General features: G+C 41.6%; 1 protein-coding gene across 1 annotated transcript in view; it reads left to right on the forward strand.

The window, feature by feature from the left end:
• The window catches only part of LOC121287954 (uncharacterized protein C7orf50), a 345582-nt gene extending 335187 nt beyond the window's left edge, over window positions 1-10395 (forward strand). The window contains exons 4-5 of the mRNA XM_041206117.1: window positions 8223-8337; window positions 10138-10395. Of these exons, the coding sequence (XP_041062051.1) occupies window positions 8223-8337; window positions 10138-10205 (183 nt within the window). The 3' untranslated portion in view covers window positions 10206-10395. The remainder of the gene's footprint in view (window positions 1-8222; window positions 8338-10137) is intronic.
• The last annotated feature ends 9893 nt before the right edge of the window (window positions 10396-20288 follow it).

The following is a 20288-nucleotide window of genomic DNA, read 5'->3' on the forward strand; positions in this document are numbered from 1 at the left end:
TTCAGACCCCTGGGGTGCTGATCTTGAGGAAGGCCCACCAGTGACCTTTCAAATGCCTGATTGGCACATAATACTAGCAATGTGGGTCTCTTGGCAGTTCTCTGGCCAACAGCTGAGACCCCCGTTGCCTCCATAAAATCCCGTCCCGTTGTGCCTACTCTATTAAAACCATTCATAATTTTAAAGACCTCTTCTAGGTCACTCCTCAGCCTTTTCTTTTCAAGAGAAAATGGACCTAGCCTGTTCATCTTTTCCTGAAAGGTATCAGCTTACAGTTCTGGTATCATCCTTGTAAATTTGCACCTTCTCTGGTGCCTTAATATCCATTTTATAATATGGCAACCACAACTGTGCACAATCCGCCAAGTGCGATCTAACCAAGATTCGATACAAGCTTAGCCTAACTTCCCTACTTTTCACTTCTGGCCCTCTAGAAATAAACCAGAGTGCTTGGTTTCCTTTTTAATGGCCCTATTAACCTGCATAACAGCCTTTAGTGATTTTTGTAATAGTACCCCCTTTGGCCCTCTATCCAATTTAGGGCTGGATTTTCGCTACTGAGGCAGGTAGCCTGACTCGGCAGACCCACCTTAGTTTAAAGGGCCCCGGTACAGCCAGTCTTCACTCTGGGAAGGTGAGAAGGAAAGAGTTGGGCCCACCGACTCTGGAAGCAGATTGTAGGTGGGCAAGTGCTGAGGTGGGTGGTGAGAAGGCCCCCTTGGTTCTCTGGAAGTTTGTCCCAGTTTATTATAAGCAGTTAGGCCCTCTAGCCTTCACCCCTCACACCCCGTCATCCCCCTCCCATTTTCCATGCCCCTTCATAGCTTCCATTTATCTTCCATGGCCTCCATACCCATTCATCCAGTATGCATTATGTACAGAACCAATGAGCCACATGACAATGACAAGTGTTAAAAGCCTGAGGGAAAAAAAACACCCATTCAGAAATCTTCTTTAAAAAAACTGCTGTTCCTACAACCCTGTAAGAGAGTGTTAGCCAGACAGGACAATTATAGTATCAGTAATAGAAGCTTTCACCACTTCACATCTCTTAATCTTATCCAAACATTTGTAGTGAGTACAGGTGGAGAACCCAGATGTCTAGCTATCTGTTTCTACTAAAACAGTTCCCAGATGGCCTCATTATGAATGCTTGGCTGAACTCCAAAACTCTCAACTGCATTAGTTCAGCAGGGGTTCTGTTTTGACAACTGAGTGGAGTATTTACTTTGCTTGATTGATATAGTTATGTTAATTTAATTTATTTTTTTCTGTGATCTCTTTTGTCAATGTCTGAATGTTCATTGGACAAGATTAAGAGGCCATGGAGGTGGCACAGAGGGGAGATGGGGAGATCATGGAGATGACAGGTAGGGTATGGAAGTAGCATAGGGACATTAAGGTGCCATGGGGGGCATGGAAGGGACATAGGGGTCATGGGTAAGACCTTTTGAACTTGCCTTTCAAAGGGTTCCAGAATCCAGACTATGATTCACAACTCCTCTGAGGGGCCATGAAGCTGGCTTGGCTCCATGAAAGTTGTAGGGGGCTATCAGATACCAGTCTCCCGGCCAAGTCGGAAGTGCAGGGTGTGGGCTAGCTACTAGTGCCCTTAACCCACGATGGTGAAAATAGCCAGCACCGGTTATGGGGTTGGGAGTCCCAAAATTGGATCCTGCCTGCCTTTTTTAAATGGCTCCGGATTCAGCTTAACTCTTTGAAAACCCGGTCCTTAGATTCTTATTTTCCAAGTAATAGGTGACCTCCTTTTCTTACCAAAATATGGTACTTCACATTTTTTAATGTTGAATTTCATGAGCCAAATATATGCCCATTTTGCATATTTATTAACATCGTCTTTTAACTTGTCACAGTTCTCCTGAATCCCAGTTTGTTGTTGTCTGCAAATTTAGAAATTGAGTTCCAATGGTGCTTTGATTCCAAGGTCTAACTCATTAATATAAATTATGAGCAACAGTCCCAGCCCTGATTCTTTAGGACCCCATTTTCCACCCTCTGCCACTGTGAATAGCTACCCTTTACCCCTGCTCTCTGCTTTTCATCTTCCAGCCAGATAGCTATTCTACTATTCGTCCCTGACTCTGCATGCTCTGACCTGTTATGTGTTTCCTTATCAAAGGCCTTTGGAAATCAAGGTTTATTACATCTACATTACCCTTGTCTACTCCCGCTTTTACCTGTTCAAAGTACCCAATGAGGTTGGTGAAGAATACTTCATGGTTTAAATCCATCATTTTATCTTTTTGGCTTTACTGACCATTTCCCTGGACATGTTCTACCTTCTTAAACATAGATATAACGTTAACTATCCACCAGTCCTCTTGTGCTTTTCCTTTTCCTAATGAATTATTAAATAGTGCCTCTGCCATCCTTTCCCTAGATTCTTTCAGAATGCATGGTTGCGATCCATCCACGCCAGTGGTCTTATCCCCTTTCAGTTTGATTATTTTGTTTAATATTTCTCATCTTTATTTTAAATGTGGTTTTAGCCTCTCTAATCTCATCTTCCAGTGTCATATCAGCCTAACCCTGGAAACGATCCAGTAGCTTATTGGGCTTCTTAAATACTGGGTTAGAAAGGAGTCATTGTAGGAACTCAATTCCCTCACCTCCTTTACCTACATCTTCTGGCTAATTAATTTTGGGGTATCTGATATCCACCATGATTATAGTTCTGTGTTCATTACTCAATTTCCTAATTTGTTCGCACACTTCTTCCTCCGCCTCCCTTCTACTATGAGGTTGCCTGTGGACTGCCCCTATTAGTGTGATTGATCCTTCATTGGGCGTGATTTTCTGGCCCTGCTCGCCGCTGGGATCATCCAGACCCACCGATAGTCAATGGATTTTTGGCTGGGCCGCTGAATCTCCTGCAGCGGGTCCCACCACGATAGAGCCGGAAAATCCCAGACATTATCTTTTATCCATGTACACATAATGTAAGTTTTAAAAGGGCATTTAATAACTTTAGACTTGTTTAAGTTAGTTGCATGTGGCCTAAAAACTGAATCCCAAATTAACCCTTTAAGCTGTTTTAGTTTGACAGAGATTTAACCACCAGGTAAAGACTTAGACACTGAATTAGCAAATAATATCAAAGCTTATTGAATAAAAAATAAAAAGAACAAAAATATACTTATCAAGAATACACAACAGACTTCACGACTTCAAGTGGATGGCTAATCCAGAAGAAGCAGTAAATGACCTTGAGTCTTTCTGCTGACAGGAATTCTGCCTCTGCCCCTGGGAACAGTGCTCCACTACTGGTTCTAACGATGACAGGAATTCTGCCTTTGCCCCCAAAAACATACAACATAACCAGTTTCCCTTCCTTTGATGTACACAGACAAGATGGTTCCCAAAACCCTATTTTATACCTAATACTGGTATTACCTCACCTTAAATCAAAGTTGTTAACAGCTTATTGGTCAATAATGTTTTAAGGGTTAACTTCATTGGATTGTCCATCTGTGCACATGAAGACAATGGAGATTTCAAGGACAGTCTATGTGATTAGGGGCCCTTGATGGTTCTATGCTTCTCTTCCCACAGGTTTTTCATAGCATGTTCAAAATTTTGATTGTCCCAGATTTAACTCTGATTCGAAAACACAGGAATGTAGCCTTCAATAGCTATTTGAGTATTACCCAGAAGGAAAAGAACAGTAAAAACTGGGAAAGAAGAATACTGATCCGAACTGGTCTTATATACCTTAAAATAGAACACTAGTAAAAACTGGGAAATAAGAGTACTGGTCCAAACTGTTTTTTCCTTCTGGATAATTACTTCTTATTAATTGAAGAGCATCTTCTTCAGTTACAGAGTAACTCTTTCGAGTACGAGCACATTTCCATCTGTTTCAGATGAAGTTAAATTGTTTCATAGTTTGCCATTGTGAGATTTGAACTCTTGATACTCTTTCGAGTACAAACCTGTTTCCATCTGTTTCAGATGAAGTCACATTGTTCCATAGTTTGCCATTGTGAGATTTGAACTCTTGATCTTGGGGTTACAAACCCAGTGCCATAACCACTTGGCTATTTAAGCCAAGCTTTGAACTCTTGATCTTGGGGTTACAAACCCAGTACCATAACCACTTGGCTATTTAAGCTAAGCTCAATTACAGAGTAATTGAGGTTCCTCTTCTAATACAATCATCTGTTGCTGGCTGGTTGCTACTTTAGGATACTAGTGGTTAGTGTACTAAAATTGAGCTATTGTGTTGTGCAGGTGTTTAAATCACAAAATGACATTTTAAATAATGTTTTAGTACAAAATGGCGACCTGACCTTGTTAGCCTACTGCAGGATAAATGTGTTGTAAAAAGCCTCTAAAAATGGTCAAGTCAAGCAAGTTAAATTCTACTAAAATAAAACCTAAAATCTAGGCCTACTTACAGTGGATTCTATTTCTCACTTACTGAGGGATAAATGAAGAGTCCTTTTCCAGGTGGTTGTGGGAAAATGGGGAGCTGTGAGTATGAGTGAGTTGGACAATCAGTTGCATGAATGTGGGGCAGGGCGGTTTGAGGCAGGAGGTCATATGGTAACACCTCTAGGAATACATCCAACAGAGTTAGCGACCCTAAGGAGAAGAAGTGAAATAGCGGGTGTTTTAGAAGCCCATAGCTGCAGAGTTTCACAGCTTTAAAGTGCAGGGAAAGGATGGGTTAAAGATGTGCTGAGATTCTTGACTAACGTAATAAGGCTGCAAGGAGGTGGAACGCCATGTGGAATGATGCCATTTGCCACTTGGAAGTTACGCGAAAGGAAAGTCTGGAGCATCAACATATAAATAATTAAACTTGTGCAAAATTAACTGTTTCAAATCAGGAGAAAGGCTACTTGTTTTGAGCGTGAAAATAGTATTTAGTGAATATATAATTATCTGTTTCTGGCAAAGTCCCACTGCTTAAAGATCACATCAAATCTTCCATTAGAAGAAAGCCAAACATCTACAGAAATTGCTTAGACATAGGACAAGGGTGAACAGGAAATCAACTGCAGGGGCGTTTTTAAAAAAATGAAAATGAGCAGATCATAATGAAGGGACATGGGAGACACAATTTGTTTGATCATTTTAAAAAGTTAAAAGAAAGATTTGCATTTATATAGCATCTTTCATGACCTCAGGGCATCCCAAAGTGCTTTACAGCCCATGAAATATGTTAAAAAAAGTAGTCACTATTGTAAAGTAGGGAAATACAGCAATGAGTTCACACACAGCAAGTTCACACAAACAGCAATGTAATAATGACTGTATGATCTGTTTTGATTTTGATTTTGATTTGAGGGATAAATATTGGCCAGAACACTGAGGATAACTCCCCCCACTCATCTTAGAAATAATACTTTTTTTGTCTGCTGGAAGGACAGATGGGGCCTCAATTTCATGTCTCATCTGGGAGACTGCACCTCTGGCAGCCCTCCCTCAAGGCGGAATCACCCCAGAATTGCACTAAGTGCGGTAGCGTGTGTGAAAACGATGTTTTACCCACCACCACAATGATGGGTTTTTGCACCATATCGTCTGCTTCCCGCCTCATTAACTATGCAGCCGCAGGAAACATTTCTTGCTGGTGGGCGGTCTCACCATTTCCTCACTCTGGGTGCCATATCTAAGCTGCAATCACGCACAAAGTTCTCAATGTTTGCAGCCCAGGACTACTCCAGGGAAAGCATGGCACTGAAAGCCAGGATGAGTTCAGTGACCCGTCACTGGAATGTCTTTTGGAGGCTCACTATGATGTCCTCTACCCTCACTCTAACCACAGGAGGTCCAGCAATCTCACCACTCCGACTTTGGGAGGTGAGGCAGTGGTGGTCAGTGTCAACGCTGCACAGAAAGTGTTGGCCATCCTGTGCAGAAAGAGGATGAATTATCTAATTTGTGCCATCAGGGTAAGGCAACCACCTCATCACTGTAAACTGACACACTTACAAGACCTTCACACATTCACTGGCATCTCACTCACTGCCACCACAAGGGATGTCACCACTGACTCTCTCACACACACCCTCATGTCACCATTTGGCTTCATCTCCTCTGGAGACTGCTTCCTCAGCCCTCATCCTTTCGAGGCCACTTGCACAGTTCAACATGTGCCCCCACACACACCCTGGGATACTCCCCCTTCCCCAGTACACCCCTTGCCCTGCAGTCTTTCCCCATGCCTGAGGCCACTTCTCCCCGTTCCCCAAGCAAGCCATAGCCCTGCACCCATTGAAAAGACACCTCCACATTAGTCTGGTCTGGTTGGTGAAGACCTGCCCATGAACCCCGCTAAAAGTGATGTGATGCTGCCTGTGAAGCTTGGTGCTGATGATCATGAGTGCTGCCTGAAGCAAGGTAAACAAACAAACCTCGGAGTCCCGAACGAAGTGGAGCTCCCCAGGCACACATCGCCAATGTACAGTTGTGAAACACACCGATGTGCCCAGGTGATCCAACATGGGAGGATGATTCCCCCAAGTGCCTCAAATTTAAAATGTTCATATCTGGTCTTACATTCCTTCTCCATTAGTCATTCCTACAGACCCACTCTAAATCTGTTTCCTCTGAGCCTCTTATGCATCACCCCATCAATAGCACCTGTTCTTTCTGCTATATACTCCCAACGCTCTGGAATTCCCTCCACAAACTCCCCTGTCTCTCCCCTTCTTCTTTAAAACCCCCTATAGTGTCTCCACCAGGAGCTCGGCATCAATTTTTCCTCTCGGCTCTGTCAAATGCCTTGGGATTTTTTTACTGCATTAAAGGCAGCATTACTGTTGTATGATTTAGCATAATTCTAGATAACTCTAGAGTGGCCCTCAGGTCACTGCTGGAGATTGTGACCAATGTTAATGAGCATTGTCTATCCAAAGGATAGCTGTTCCTTGTAAAATAGCTGCCACTGATCTAACAGAGAATACTTCTACCTCTGCCTTTCTTTGTTTTAATTGTTTTATAATATGCTGACCTACATCATATTAATTACCATAATTTTAATGGTGTTGTGAACATGATATGCTGTTTTGTTGAGGCTTACTGAGCGGTCAGGATTAATCCCGTGAACTGATTCCAGCCTGTGGCAATGGTACTAGCGCCTTTTACTGTTCATCCTATTGCCAACAGCAAGGGAACAGCAAAACAGCTGCAGCACGCCACATTTAACTAGGGCAGGACAATTGTCAAAGCTGCAATGGCACAACTAAAAATTTGCCAGGCACAGATATAGCAGAACACTAATTGTTTAATATTCTCTTGCAAGTGGATAGAGAAGATGCCATAGCACTATTTGAAGAAGGGGTGTGAAGTTCTCCCCAGAGACCCAGCCAATCTTTATCATTAGCAGTCAACATCCTTCATCAGTAAAAACACATGATCTGGTCATTACCATGTTTCTTATTGTGGGACCTTGCTGTGCACAAATTGGCTAACATGTTTCCTATGTTACAGCAGGAAATGAAGTTCAAAATTACCTCGGCGGAGAAGAAAAGAGTTGACGCTTCGAGTCCTCATGAGGACTCGAAATGTCAACTCTTTTCTTCTCCGCCGATGCTGCCAGACCTGCAGAGTTTTTCCAGGTAATTCTGTTTTTGTTTTTGTTTTTGTTTTGGATTTCCAGCATCTGCAGTTTTTTTGTTTTTATTTCAAAATTACCTCATTGGCTGTTAAAATGCTTTGGGATGTTCCAAGGTCATGCAAGGTGCTATATGAATGTGAGTTCTTTCTGTCTACTTGTTCATTATTACTGATTCTCCAGTTTCAGCAGTTGCTGTCACAGTGGTGCCGGAGTTTATATCTGCTTTTAATAAGCAGCATGTACACATACAGCTTTTGCTCACTGCAAGACTGAGGTCTCCTAAATATGGCCTTGATGATCGTTAGAAAAACAAAGACTGAGTGAAATAGTATTAGGGATTCAACAGAAAAATCATGAGTTCCCACAAGCTAATAAATAGCCTGGCAACAATGCTTGTTGACTCATGAGATTTTCGAAGTGGGACTATTACTTTTTGTAACTTGGTACTTTAAAACCATGATTATCAATCCAATTGTCCAATAAATAATGTCACTTAATAATTTCAAAAAATGTAAATTAGGAGCGTAGCGTTATGAAGGAGTGGCTCTTTTATCACCCATTAGATTTGGGGAAAATTTCAACAGCACATTTCCTTACAGTACTAAATTATTTACCGTGTTCTGCCTCAATGTAGATCTCTGACAAACATTTCACTGTGTTGCTCAAGTATCTGGATGGCCTGAAGGGGAATGCCCGGGAGGTAACCATTCAGAAAGCAGAGGCATTGATAAAGGAATTGGAAACTACAGGTAAATACTTCGCATGATCTACTTTGGACATTAGCCTAGATTTTTACTTACCCGACTCACTAGGAGCAGGTGTGTCAGATGTTGATGAGGATCTCAGAAGTTGGCATTTCCCCCAACACTTATGGAGTTTAGCAAGCTCAGGACATTACCAACCAGAGTTCTCCCCACAACCCCCCACACTTCCCAGCCCCCCCACCCCCCATTAACAGCAATGTGGGTGTACCTCCACCACATAGACTGCAGTGGTTCAAGAAGGTGGCTCAACACCACCTTCTCAAGGGCAATTAGGGATGGACAATAAATGCTGCTCTAGCTGGCAATGCCTGCATCCCGTGAAGGAATACATTTTTTAAAAAGTCAGCCTAAGTGATAGCTAAGTCTGCAGGTGGGAGATAAGGGTGATCATGGAGGGGGAATTGATATCTGAGGGGGACGCAATCCCAGGGAAGGCCTTGGGTGTTGGGATCAGAAGCCTGAGGTGTGGAAGATTGAGGGCATGGGGGAGGTGGAAGGAGGAAGGAGACCTTGGTAGGGGGAGGGACATAGGTGTTTGGAGGTCTCGTGGGGAAGTTTGTGGGGGATGCCGGGGTTCCTCAGGCAGGTACATTGGATGCAGGAGGTAGTGTAAAAGCACATCCCACCTCAATGCACCAAGTCAACACCTGGCTCTAGCTGCAGGGGTCCCCTGCCCAGCTAAAGCTGGAGGAAGGTTTGGGTCATGATTAGATTTTTAAGGCTTTAAACACCTCCACTTCCCCACCACCTGATCCCGAATATACCTGTTGGTTTGGTTAAAATTTCCCACATTCAGTGTGAAACATGATAATCTGGCATTCACATAGTAATGTAAGAAACAGTAAATGAGTCTGATGAAAAGTCATTATTTTGAATTTAGTTTTTTTGCGTTGCATAACATGTCTTTTAATTTTTAAATTATATAAAATAATCAACATATTTTGTGTCATTAACCATAACAGATTGCATGCTAGGTTGCACATTGCATGGGACCCACAGAATTTGCATTAGATTGAGAATCAAACTTCCAAATCTGTTGGAAAGTTTCAGGTGGTCCTTTATAGTTTAGGACCAGAGGGAATTAATAGACAGCAAGCTTGTTATGACTCAACCACAGTAATATGCACTGGCTCATGAAATACAACTGCATTAAGCACAACAGCTTTCATTTGTAAAGAGCCTGCTTGGATACTTTGCTGACAAAAAGCTTGTAACTATAAGCAACCTCACAGTTGATGAAAAGGGCTCTTAACATCTATTTATTACAGATACTTTCAATACAATTACAGCAGTGACAACACTTCAAAAATACTTCAAAACACTGTAAAATAGAGTATCTGGTTATTATCTCATTGCTGTTTCTGAGAGCTGGTCATGTGCACATTGTCTGTTGTGCTTCATACATTACAGCAGTGACAGCACTTCATTGGCTATAAAATGCTTTGTGGCATCCAGAGATTGTCAAAGGAGTTACAGAAATGCACGTCTATCCTTTTTTCCTTCCTTCCTTCTTTCATATTTCTTTATTTCTTCTACTCCAACACACTTAATCCTTTTAATAGGCTAGTTTCCAAGCAGCATACTATGTAGGAGACTATGTACAGATTAAGCAATGCCTTACATGGCAGTGCTCTATGGATTTATAACTGCTCAGACAAGAAAGGGAAAGGGAGCCTCTGTGTTAAAGAATGAAATAATTATCTATTGAGCTCATTAGGTATCAGTTCTTTATGTTAATGTGTACAAAGAAACATAATATTTGCCCATATGTTTTCACTTGAACAGATGATTCCACGGAGGACAGCCCTGCAAAGATTGAACGAATACGTCAAGTCCTTCAGCTTTTGTCCTGAAGCTTTTCAAAGGATTCATGTAATGGTTTCTCTGCTCATAGTGCTGTTGCCCTGCTGCCAGTAGAGAAGTTGTGCACAAATCACACTTTTCCACTTCTGCCATTGATCTTGGTTTGAGTACTCTGCTGGTGACTATTTTGTAAAATTCCATTTGTAATCTCAGTGATTATAATAAAATTTATAGTTCATACCAAAGGCCCTGTGCTTAAAAATAAAACCTAAAGGCTCCAATGCTTCACTGAAATGGTGGACATTTACTGTGAAAAAGTAATAAAAAGCTAGGAGTGTCATAAAAGGGCAGCATAACTATGGTGAAAGAAGCAGGACTCCATTGGGCAGAATTTAATGCTGGTAGGATTTTACAGTCCCGCCGAAGTCAATGGACTTTTGAATGATTGGCCACATTTTACGGCCCTGCCTGGGCTGCAACAGGACCATAAAATTTCACCCACTGTATTTTTATTGTTATCTGTAGCAGATCAAGATGAGTGCAATAAATTTATTCTATTCCTGCTGGATATTTACCAACAGTGGTGAAGGAGCGTAGCCTAAATCAGTGAGAAATTAGGACACCTCGGCAGGAGTTATGTATAATCGAATGAATATCTTGGTAACATACCTGCATACCTTTTTCTGACATTCAATAAAGTCCAAACAAGGAAGTTCCTGTGGTATAATGTGGCAACAGTGGAAGATACAAACCCGAACAACAAAAGTTGCTCGAAACGCTTCGATATTTTCACATTCTTCTCCATTTCTATCAGCGGTGTCCAAACAGCTGCTACATGTTCAGAGGGCTTGACTCTGTCCTTGTTGGTAGAACAGGATGTACCTACACTGTTACTTTATTAGATAAAAAAATTAAAAAGCCTGGTTATTTCATCTCAAACATATTAGTGGGAACGTATAAAAATCCCCTGAAACTTTTTGGTCTCATTTGATCCCATTACACAGTATCAGCTAGATTCATTCAACGGCTGCTGTGGCTCATTAAGCTATCTATTCCTTATAGATATTGTGCCTACTTCATCAACTGATTTTAAAAGGGACGTTTCATGGTCAGACCCTTGTGTGTACTTTTTAATTTAGAAAACAGGAATCATTTGAGCTCCAGCTTAATTATTTTATTATGCATTTCTGTTATTCTGACTTGATCACTCTTCAAGTCCCATTGACATCAGTGAGGACTGACAGCTAAAGAGCTGAAGCAATGGTACAGTTATTATCAAAGAGAACTTTAGCTGTGTGCTTACCTGTGTGTGTGGTAGGTGGTGTATGTGTGTTCATGTATGTATGCATTGATTCTGTTCTCTGCTTCTGTGTGGGGAAAAATATTGCCTAGTTCAAAAACTTGAGTTAATTCGACAAATGAGTGCAATGAACTTGGAACAGGAACATTTTGATAGTTTTTTATTCATTCATGGAACGTAGCCTTCGCTGGCTAGGCCAGCATTTATTGCCCATCCCCAATTGCCCTTGAAAAGGTGGTGATGAGCTGCCTTCTTGAACCGCTGCAGTCTATGTGGTGTAGATACATCCACAGGGCTGTCCGAGTGGGAGTTCCAGGATTTTGACCCAGCGACAGTGAAGGAACGCCGATATATTTCCAAGTCAGGATGGTGAGTGACTCGGGGGGAAACTTCCAGGTGGTGGTCTTGTCCTTGTCCTTCTAGATGGTAGCGGTCGTGGGTTTGGAAGGTGCTGTCAAAGGAGCTTTGGTGAGTTCCTGCAGTCCATCTTGTAGATGGTAGACACTGCTGCCACAGTGTGTTGGTGGTGGAAGGAGCGAATGTTTGTGAATGGGGTGCCAATCAAGTGGGCTGCTTTGTCCTGGATGGCGTCAAGCTTTTTGAGTGTTGTTGGAGCTGCATTCATTCAGGCAAGTGGAGACCATTCCATCACACTCCTGACTTTTGTCTTGTAAATGGCGAACAGGCTATGGGGAGACAGGAGGTGAGTTACTTGCCACAGGACTCCTAGCCTCTGACCTGCTCTTGCAGCCGCAGTGTTTATGGGGCTAGTCCAGTTCAGTTTCTGGTCATTATGAAGATGTTCAGGTATTAGGACCATGCATTCTTAGCTGTAGTCAAGTTTGCTTTGGGGGGGGGGGTGGTGGGGGTGAGGTGGTGGGGGGTGGGCGGGGAGGGCTCTATCATTTGTTCTTTTTTAACCTTGATTTCAGCTGGTAAAAGCTTAACGCCTCGCTTACAATCTGAATAAACAATTGATGAAAGCAGCATATCTTTGTGTCCTGTAGAGGGATGTAAGGGTAAAAACATGAGCTCTCCCGCTCAGGCCCATTCATTATTCATCCTTGTCCCAGCCCTTTTTCTTTGTAACTGACACTAAACATGATTATATTCTGAGACTAAACTCACTGTCAACCCACTATGGCAAGTATGAATTGCACAGAAGTGTGTACATTGTTGCCTGTGGTTCTGTGGCATGCTGGTAGAGTTCTGTTCAGATATTCCAGAAATTTGTATGCTAGTTAACAGCAACAAAATTTCATTTACATAACCGCTTTAAAGTAAAACATTTGATAGGAGTGTTATCAAGCAAAATTTGAGACTGACTCACATCAGGAGATTTTAGGACAGGTGACTAAATATTTGGTCAAAGAGGTAGATTTTAAGGAATGTCTTAAAGTGGCAGGGGTGGAGGTTCATAAAAGGATTTCCAGAGCTTATGGCCCAGGAAGCTGAAGGCACTCCTCCAAAGAACGATTAAAACTGGGAATGCATAATAGGTCACAATTGAAAGAACTCAGAGATTACAGAGATAGGAAAGGATGACACCATGGAGGTGCTTAAAAACAAGAAAGAGATTTTTCAAATCGAGGCAGTGTTGGACTGGGAAAATGGACTCATATTTTCTGTTTGTGTGTCAAAGGTAATGGAATGGTCTGTGTAGAACCAAGGAGTGTCTCTGTAAACTTGGCAGCTGTTTTCGCCTTTCACCACTTTCATTATGAAAACTGAAGTTGAATGCAATTAATTCACCCTCAACATATTGAACACTGTAATATCTCTTTAAATTGGACTTAGGCAATACTGAGAAGTCATGAATGTGGATTTCAAAAATCTCAGCGAATGTTTTTGCTGTATTTCAAGTATTCAGCCTTGGAACAAAAATCTTCAGAAAACATTTAAAGATTTGAGTCTGTTTCTGACAGCTGTTAATGTAAATAACAAACCATCTGGGTGCACAGGGTGGTGATTAAAGTAAATGAGCATTACATCACTGTCCTTCACACCCAGGCCTATCGAATCAGCTCTATTATTGAGTCGCTAAATGTCAACCCAGCTTAGCTCCCTGGCTCAGGTATTTGGAGTTGATATGTGTAAAGTCTCTGTGAAATAATAGAGGGTTACAATAGAAACTGCAAATGGATCTACTATTGACTTGGATTGCAGCAGTTCAAGAAGGCAGCTCGCCACTACCTTCTCAAAGGCAATTAGGGATGGGCAATAAATGCTGGCCTAGCCAGCAACACCCACATCTCTTGAATGAATAAAAAGAACATGGATAATTAGTAACATGTATTTTTAACATGGGGTGAATGTTTATCCACACTGCACATTAAATTCCTTGATGTATAGTTCCGAAGCAGAAGCAGACTAAAAATCCTTAATTTTAGTTTCAGTGCATTTACCATTCAGATAGTAGAAGATCAGTTGATAGCTCTGCTTTCCCCTCTACTTTCAGTCCTCCCAAGTTACTGTTTCATTTGTACTTGAGTCCCAGATCCTAACAATGGTGTTTCCTAGTTCATTGGTGTAACTCATTTCAAAGAATGACTGAGTGCCTCTTCCCTTCAGGGCACCAGTTTGCTTCTTTGGTACTATTTCTTCATCTATCTACACTGCCTCCACCAAACGCACATGCAAATACACCTCATCAACTGGTTCAGGTGGCAGTTGAAGGTTCTGTGGCACCATTTGAGTAAGTATGGGGAGTTCTAGCCAACATTCCTCCCTCAACCAAATTCAGATAAATGTGCCCTTGATTTCCTTGCTGCTACATTTGCTAACAGAATGACAATGACTGTTATCTGAAGCACTTTGAAATGTTTTGGTGTGGTAGAAGACCATATAATACTACATAGTCTACATAATACAACTGTTGTTTCAATGATGAACGTTTATGAGGAAAGTCTGACTTGCAGCTATCTGAGTCCAAAGTAAATTGCACTTTGAGGTTAGGCTTTATTCATTGGGCCCATTTTACTTATTGAATGATCAGGTGTTATTAGGTGCAGAAAGACCCCAGATTATTTTAGGTAACATTATTTTTCATTATTCATAAGAATAAGTTAAATAATCAAAAATAAACTAAACATTAAATCTTCCACCAAAAACAAAGCAGTATCATACAGAGATGGATTGTCAACAATTTTGTTAGTTATTGCTAACAAGAATAAGCTCAATGGATGGAGACCTATGTTCCTAACCACATAGCACTAAACTGGTTATACTTTAAGAAAGATTTACATTTATATAATATCTTTTATGACCTTGGGATTTCCCAGTGCATTACACCCAATTAAGTACAATTAAAATGTAGTCATTATTTTAATGTAATAAACATGATAACCAATTTGCACAACGAAAGTCCCTACAAACAACAAAGTGATTGTGACAGATAACCTGATTTTAAATATAAAAACAGAAAATGTTGGAAATACTAAACAGGCCAGGCAGCATCTGTGTTGAGAAACAGTGTTAACATTTCAGTTGATGACCCTTCATCAGATCAGTCCTGATGAAAGGTTATCGACTTAAAATGTTAATTCTGTTTCTTTGTTCACAGATGCTGCCTGACTTGTTGAATATTTCCAGCATTTTCTGATTTTATTTCAGATTTCCAGCATCTACAACATTTTGCTTTTGTGCCTGTTTTTAGATGTTCATTAAGTGTTAAATATTAGCAAGGACACCACGGATTAATCCCCTGTTCTTCTTAGAAATAGTGCTATGGAATCTTAAGCTCATCTGAGAGGGAAGACTGAGCCTCGATTTAACCTCTCATCCAAAAAAAAGGAACCTCCTACAGTGCAGTACTTCCTCAGTGCTGACTGAAATGTCAGCATGTTCTCAGGTATCTGGAATAGGGTTTGAACCCATGACCTTCTGACTCAGAGGCAAGAGTGCTCCATTTCCAAAAGTGCCTTGTCCACTACTTCCTGACAAATCCAAAGTGCCATTCAACCCTTGCATCATTTATGTGGGGCTATTGAGAGAGCCAGGAATGATCTGAAAGAACTTCAAAAGCAAGCAATTTAATAGCACTGTGACAGAGGATAGCAATTTACACTTGAGGTAATAATTTTATGATGCCTCGAGACCAAGTCTTCCCAGGTAAGTTTTGTCATTACTATTAAAGCTGTATTGATAATTCATTACATTACCTAGAATCTACAGTGCCGAAACAAGCTATTCAGCCCAACTATTTGTGTCATTGTTAGTACTCCATATAAGCCTGCCACTGCTCTTCATATCACTCGATCAGCAAATCATTCTATCATTTCTCCCTCGTTCTTTTCTCACTTCCCCTTAAATGAATCTGTACTATTCAACTCAAGCACTCCATCTAGTAGTGAATCCCACATTCTAACCACTTTCTGTGTAATACACCCTTATTGGGTGTATTTATAAGCTCTTGTTCTGGATTCCCCCACAAGTAAAATATTTTTTCTGTTTACCCTATCAAATCTTATTATAATCTTAAAGATGTCTATCAGGACACCTTTTTCTAAAGAAAAGAGCCCTAGCCTGTTCAGCCTTTCCTGATAAACATATTCTCTCAGTTCTGGTATCATCCTTGTGAATCTTTTTTGCACCTTCACAAGTGCATCCATATCCTTTTTTTAGTATGGGGAGAAGAATTGTGCGGAGTATTGTTTAACCAAGTCTACCATTTTGCTGCTGAGGTATCACAAATCCATCATGGCTGAGGTATTAAATGAATACTTTGTATCTGCCTTTACCAAGGAAGTAGATGCTACCCAGGCCATGGTAACAGACGAGGAAACTCTGCCACTAGAAGGGTTCAAAATTGATAAGGAGGAAGTGTTGAATAGACTGCACTTAAAGTTGACAAGACACCCCAAGATGCATCCAAGGATATTGAAGGAAATGAGAGTAGAAATTGCAGGGGCACTGGCTATAATTTTTCAGTCTTCCCTAGACTCAGGGGATGTGCTAGAGGACAGGAGAATTGCAAACATTACGCTTTTGTTCAAAAAAGGTTGTAAGGATAAGCTCAGCAATTACAGACCAGTCAGTTTAACTTCAGTGGTGGGCAAGATTCTAGAAACAAATATTCAGGATAGAATTAGTAGTCACATGGAGAAGTATGGGTTGATAAGGATGACCCAGCATGGATTTCTAAAGGGGATTTTATGGTTAACTAACTTGCTGGAGTTTTTTGAAAACGTAACAGAAAAGGTCAATGAGGGTAATGCTGTTGATGTAGTGTACATGGTCTTTGAAAAGCATTTGACACAGTACCACACAATAGACTTGTGAGAAAAGCTGTAGCTCATGGAATAAAAGAGACAATAGCAACGTGGATAAAAAATTGGCTGAGCACTGGGAAACAGAGGGTAATTGTCAATAGATATTTTTCAGGCTGGAGGAAGATTTGTAGTGGACTTCCCCAGGGGTTGGTATTGGGACCCTTGCTTTTCCTGATATATATGAATGATCTAGATCTTGGTGTGTAGGGGACAATTTCAAAGTTTGCAGTTGATATGAAACTTGGGAGCATTGTAAACTGTGAGGAGGACAGCATAGAACTTCAAAAAGACATAGAGAAGTTGGTGGAGTGGGCAGATAGGTGAATTTTGAATTGGGTGCAGGAGCAGAAAGACCTGGGTGTATATGTGCATAAAACATTGAAGGTGGCAGGATAGGTGGAGAGAGCAGTTAATAAAGCATATCGTATCCTGGGCTTTAGTAATAAGGGCTTAGAGTACAAGAGCAAGGAGGTTATGCTGAATTTTATATAAGACACTTGTTAGGCCTCAGCTGGAATTGTGTACAGTTCTTAGTCACCACGTTATAGGAAGGATGTGAGCACATTAGAGAGAGTACAGAAGAGGTTTACAAGAATGGTTCCAAGGATGAGAAACTTCAGCTATGAGGATAGATTGGAGAGGTTGGGACTGTTCTCCTTGGAGAGAAGAAGGCTAAGAGGAGAGTTGTTAGAGATGTTCAAAATCATGAGAGGCTGGGCAGAGTAGTTAGGAAGAAGCTGTTCCTGCTCATAAAAGGATCAGGAACGAGAGGGCACAGATTTAATGAATTGCAAAAGAAGCAAATGTGACATAAGAAAAACCTTTTACACACAACGAGTGGTTCTGGTCTGGATTGCACTGCCTGGAAGTGTGGTGGAGGCAGGTTCAATCGAGGCATTCAAGAGGGCATAAGATGATTATTTGAATAGAAACAATGTGTAAGGGTACAGTGAAAAGGCAAAGCAATGGCACTAGGTCATAATGCTCATTTAGAGAGCTGGTGCAGACACGGTGGGCCTAATGGCCTCTTTCTGTGCCGTTAAAATTCTGTGATTCTGTGAATCACTACTTTTAGCAATTTATATCTCTCCATCCCCCAGATGTTTCTCCTCTACCCTGTTTAGACTCATGTTGTCCAAGCTTTGTGGGCTTCCTTATTTTTCCTACCAAATGCACTTCACAATTCATTTGTCAGTTACACAAGGGGTAGAATTTTGCCCTTGGTGGGGGTGCTTGGCAGGTTGGGGTGCTTGGCAGCGGGGGGCAGTCAGGAAGCCCCCCGCGATTGGTACTGGACCACGATTTCACACTGGTGGGCCAATTGAGGCCCACCCAGCGTGAAATGCGACCGGCAGCGCTGCCTGTGTGGGGGCGGGTGGGGGGGGGGCGAGCGGGCCGAGTGTGAACTTCACACACGCGCGAATGAACGCTACATAATCTCCCTGAGGCACAGAGCTGTGACTCTGTCACATGAGCAGGGACATGATATTGATGAAAAATTAAAGTTTTTATTTTATTTTTATTTGCTTTTGGAAACTTCATCCCGTCCGTGGATGAGGTTTCAAAAAAAATGCAAAGGCTGCTTGGCCTTTTCACCTGCCCGTCAACTGTTAGGTTAGACGGGCAGAAAAAATTTTAATTTAATTGATTACTTAATGGCCTTAACGGGCCTTTTAATTCTAATAAGCTATGGTGCGTGCCCGCCAACCGAACTATTGCGCGACTGCGCGTTGACATCGGCATGCTCGGCCAACATCAACCTGCATCATTTCACACTTGAGCAGGTCAGGTGCACGGCCTCCTGCCAAACGAAAATTTCTGCCCAAGCATTCTGAAAGTTCATTAATGTTTTCTTGCATTTTCTTACTATCTTCCTTAGTATTAACTATACCCCTTAATTTGATGTCATCTGCAGATTTTAAAATTGCACTTACGATTCCCCTGTTCAAATTATTAATGTAAATTGTGAACAACAGTTGTCTCAGCAGGTAATTAGCATAGTCCACAAAGGACCATAGGCATTTCTCTCCATTAGAGAGAGAGCCAATTGGTTCTAGACAATCCCTGTGAAATACCACTTCACACCATTTGCTGGTCTGAGTGGTACCCTTAACTCTTACTTTCTGCCTCATAGCCAGCTTGCTATCTATTCTGCTACTTGTCTCCTGACATCACATGCTCTGACCTTAGTCTTCAGTTTACTATGTAGCATATTACAAAGGCCTTTTAGCTGATGTTGTTTGCGATATAATGCAATATCGTCTGTAAATAACTCATAGCCGCATAATATTGTGGGCTGGATGTCACAGGCTGGCTGCGATTTGGTGGGGAGGGCGGGGGTGGCACACTGTTCAGCCAGTCCCGAACAGACTGACTTTTAAAAAGCCTGCCCTGCAGTGAATGGTGGAGGGGGGGTGGGGGGGGGGGGCAGTGCAGATGCTGGTAAGGGTGGCATAAACTCTAGCAGTGCCAGAACTCAGCCGTGGGCACTACTTGGACTGTAAGGAGATCGAAGATGGATTTTGGAACCAGGTAAGTCCCAGGCCTTTGCACTTTGGCCTGACTGCCACTGCCCTGTGTTTTATGGCACCAGAGGCTAATTGAAACCCTTAATTGTCACTGAATGGGGCAGCTACAGGTCTCAAAAGGCCTAAGAGTGGGCAGCCTGGTGGGTACCTTATCCACCCCCCATTATGAGGAATGCGCCGGGGGTGGGCGGGAAGGAATTGGCATATTTTATGTGCCCCTCCTGCTGAAAACACGCCCTAAGGGTGGCTGCAAAATCCAGCAATGTACTGGATGTGAGTGAAACATCACCCCACTATAATTTGAAGAGAATCATTGCATAAGTTCCAAGTTGTAAAAAATTAGAATAACTTCTAGGTCATTTTGCTGAAGAATAAAAAAAATTAAATAGTATATTTTAAAACTGCACTTTGGGCTAATATTTGAAACTTGATTGTCATTGTTTATTGCCATTCATAGAATGAAAGCCAGATGTTTTATCAACCTAGTTAATGGTGCCAACGCAGTTCTTGCCAAGACATCTTTTGCTTTTTAAATTTTGGATCTAAAAGCAAGCACTTGAGCCTACAATGTTATTGGATTTGTTCTTGGCAGATCTCATTCTGTCAAGTCTGGAACTAGTTGGCTAACTTTTTCATCTGCTTTCAAGAATGAATGATCAAACCTAGCAGTTACCAACAAAGATAGATCATACTTATTTTACATGCATTGCTCACAAATCATTGGTGAAGCATGTGCAAGTATTTTTTCAGATCAGAACCAATTGCTTGTGAGGCAAAATGACCAGCATGCAGTATGTTGACATTCTGACAAGACCATCTTTGACTCGAAATGTTTGGTTTGTAATGAAGTAACTCTTGGTTTTTCAGGTACAAGTGAGCTTAATTGTGCTTGGTAGATTTAAGTAAGTGTTCACCCAGTGTCAGCTCAGAGCATGTATCTGGTCTCAAGGTCATTTACTTGGCTGATAGCTGCTCTGACCTGCTGTCATTCACATTGAAGAAAAATACCTACATATTTCCCTGATTGTAGTTTAC

This window comes from Carcharodon carcharias, chromosome 15 (genome assembly GCF_017639515.1).
Source record: "Carcharodon carcharias isolate sCarCar2 chromosome 15, sCarCar2.pri, whole genome shotgun sequence".
Classification (NCBI taxonomy): Eukaryota; Metazoa; Chordata; class Chondrichthyes; order Lamniformes; family Lamnidae; genus Carcharodon; species Carcharodon carcharias.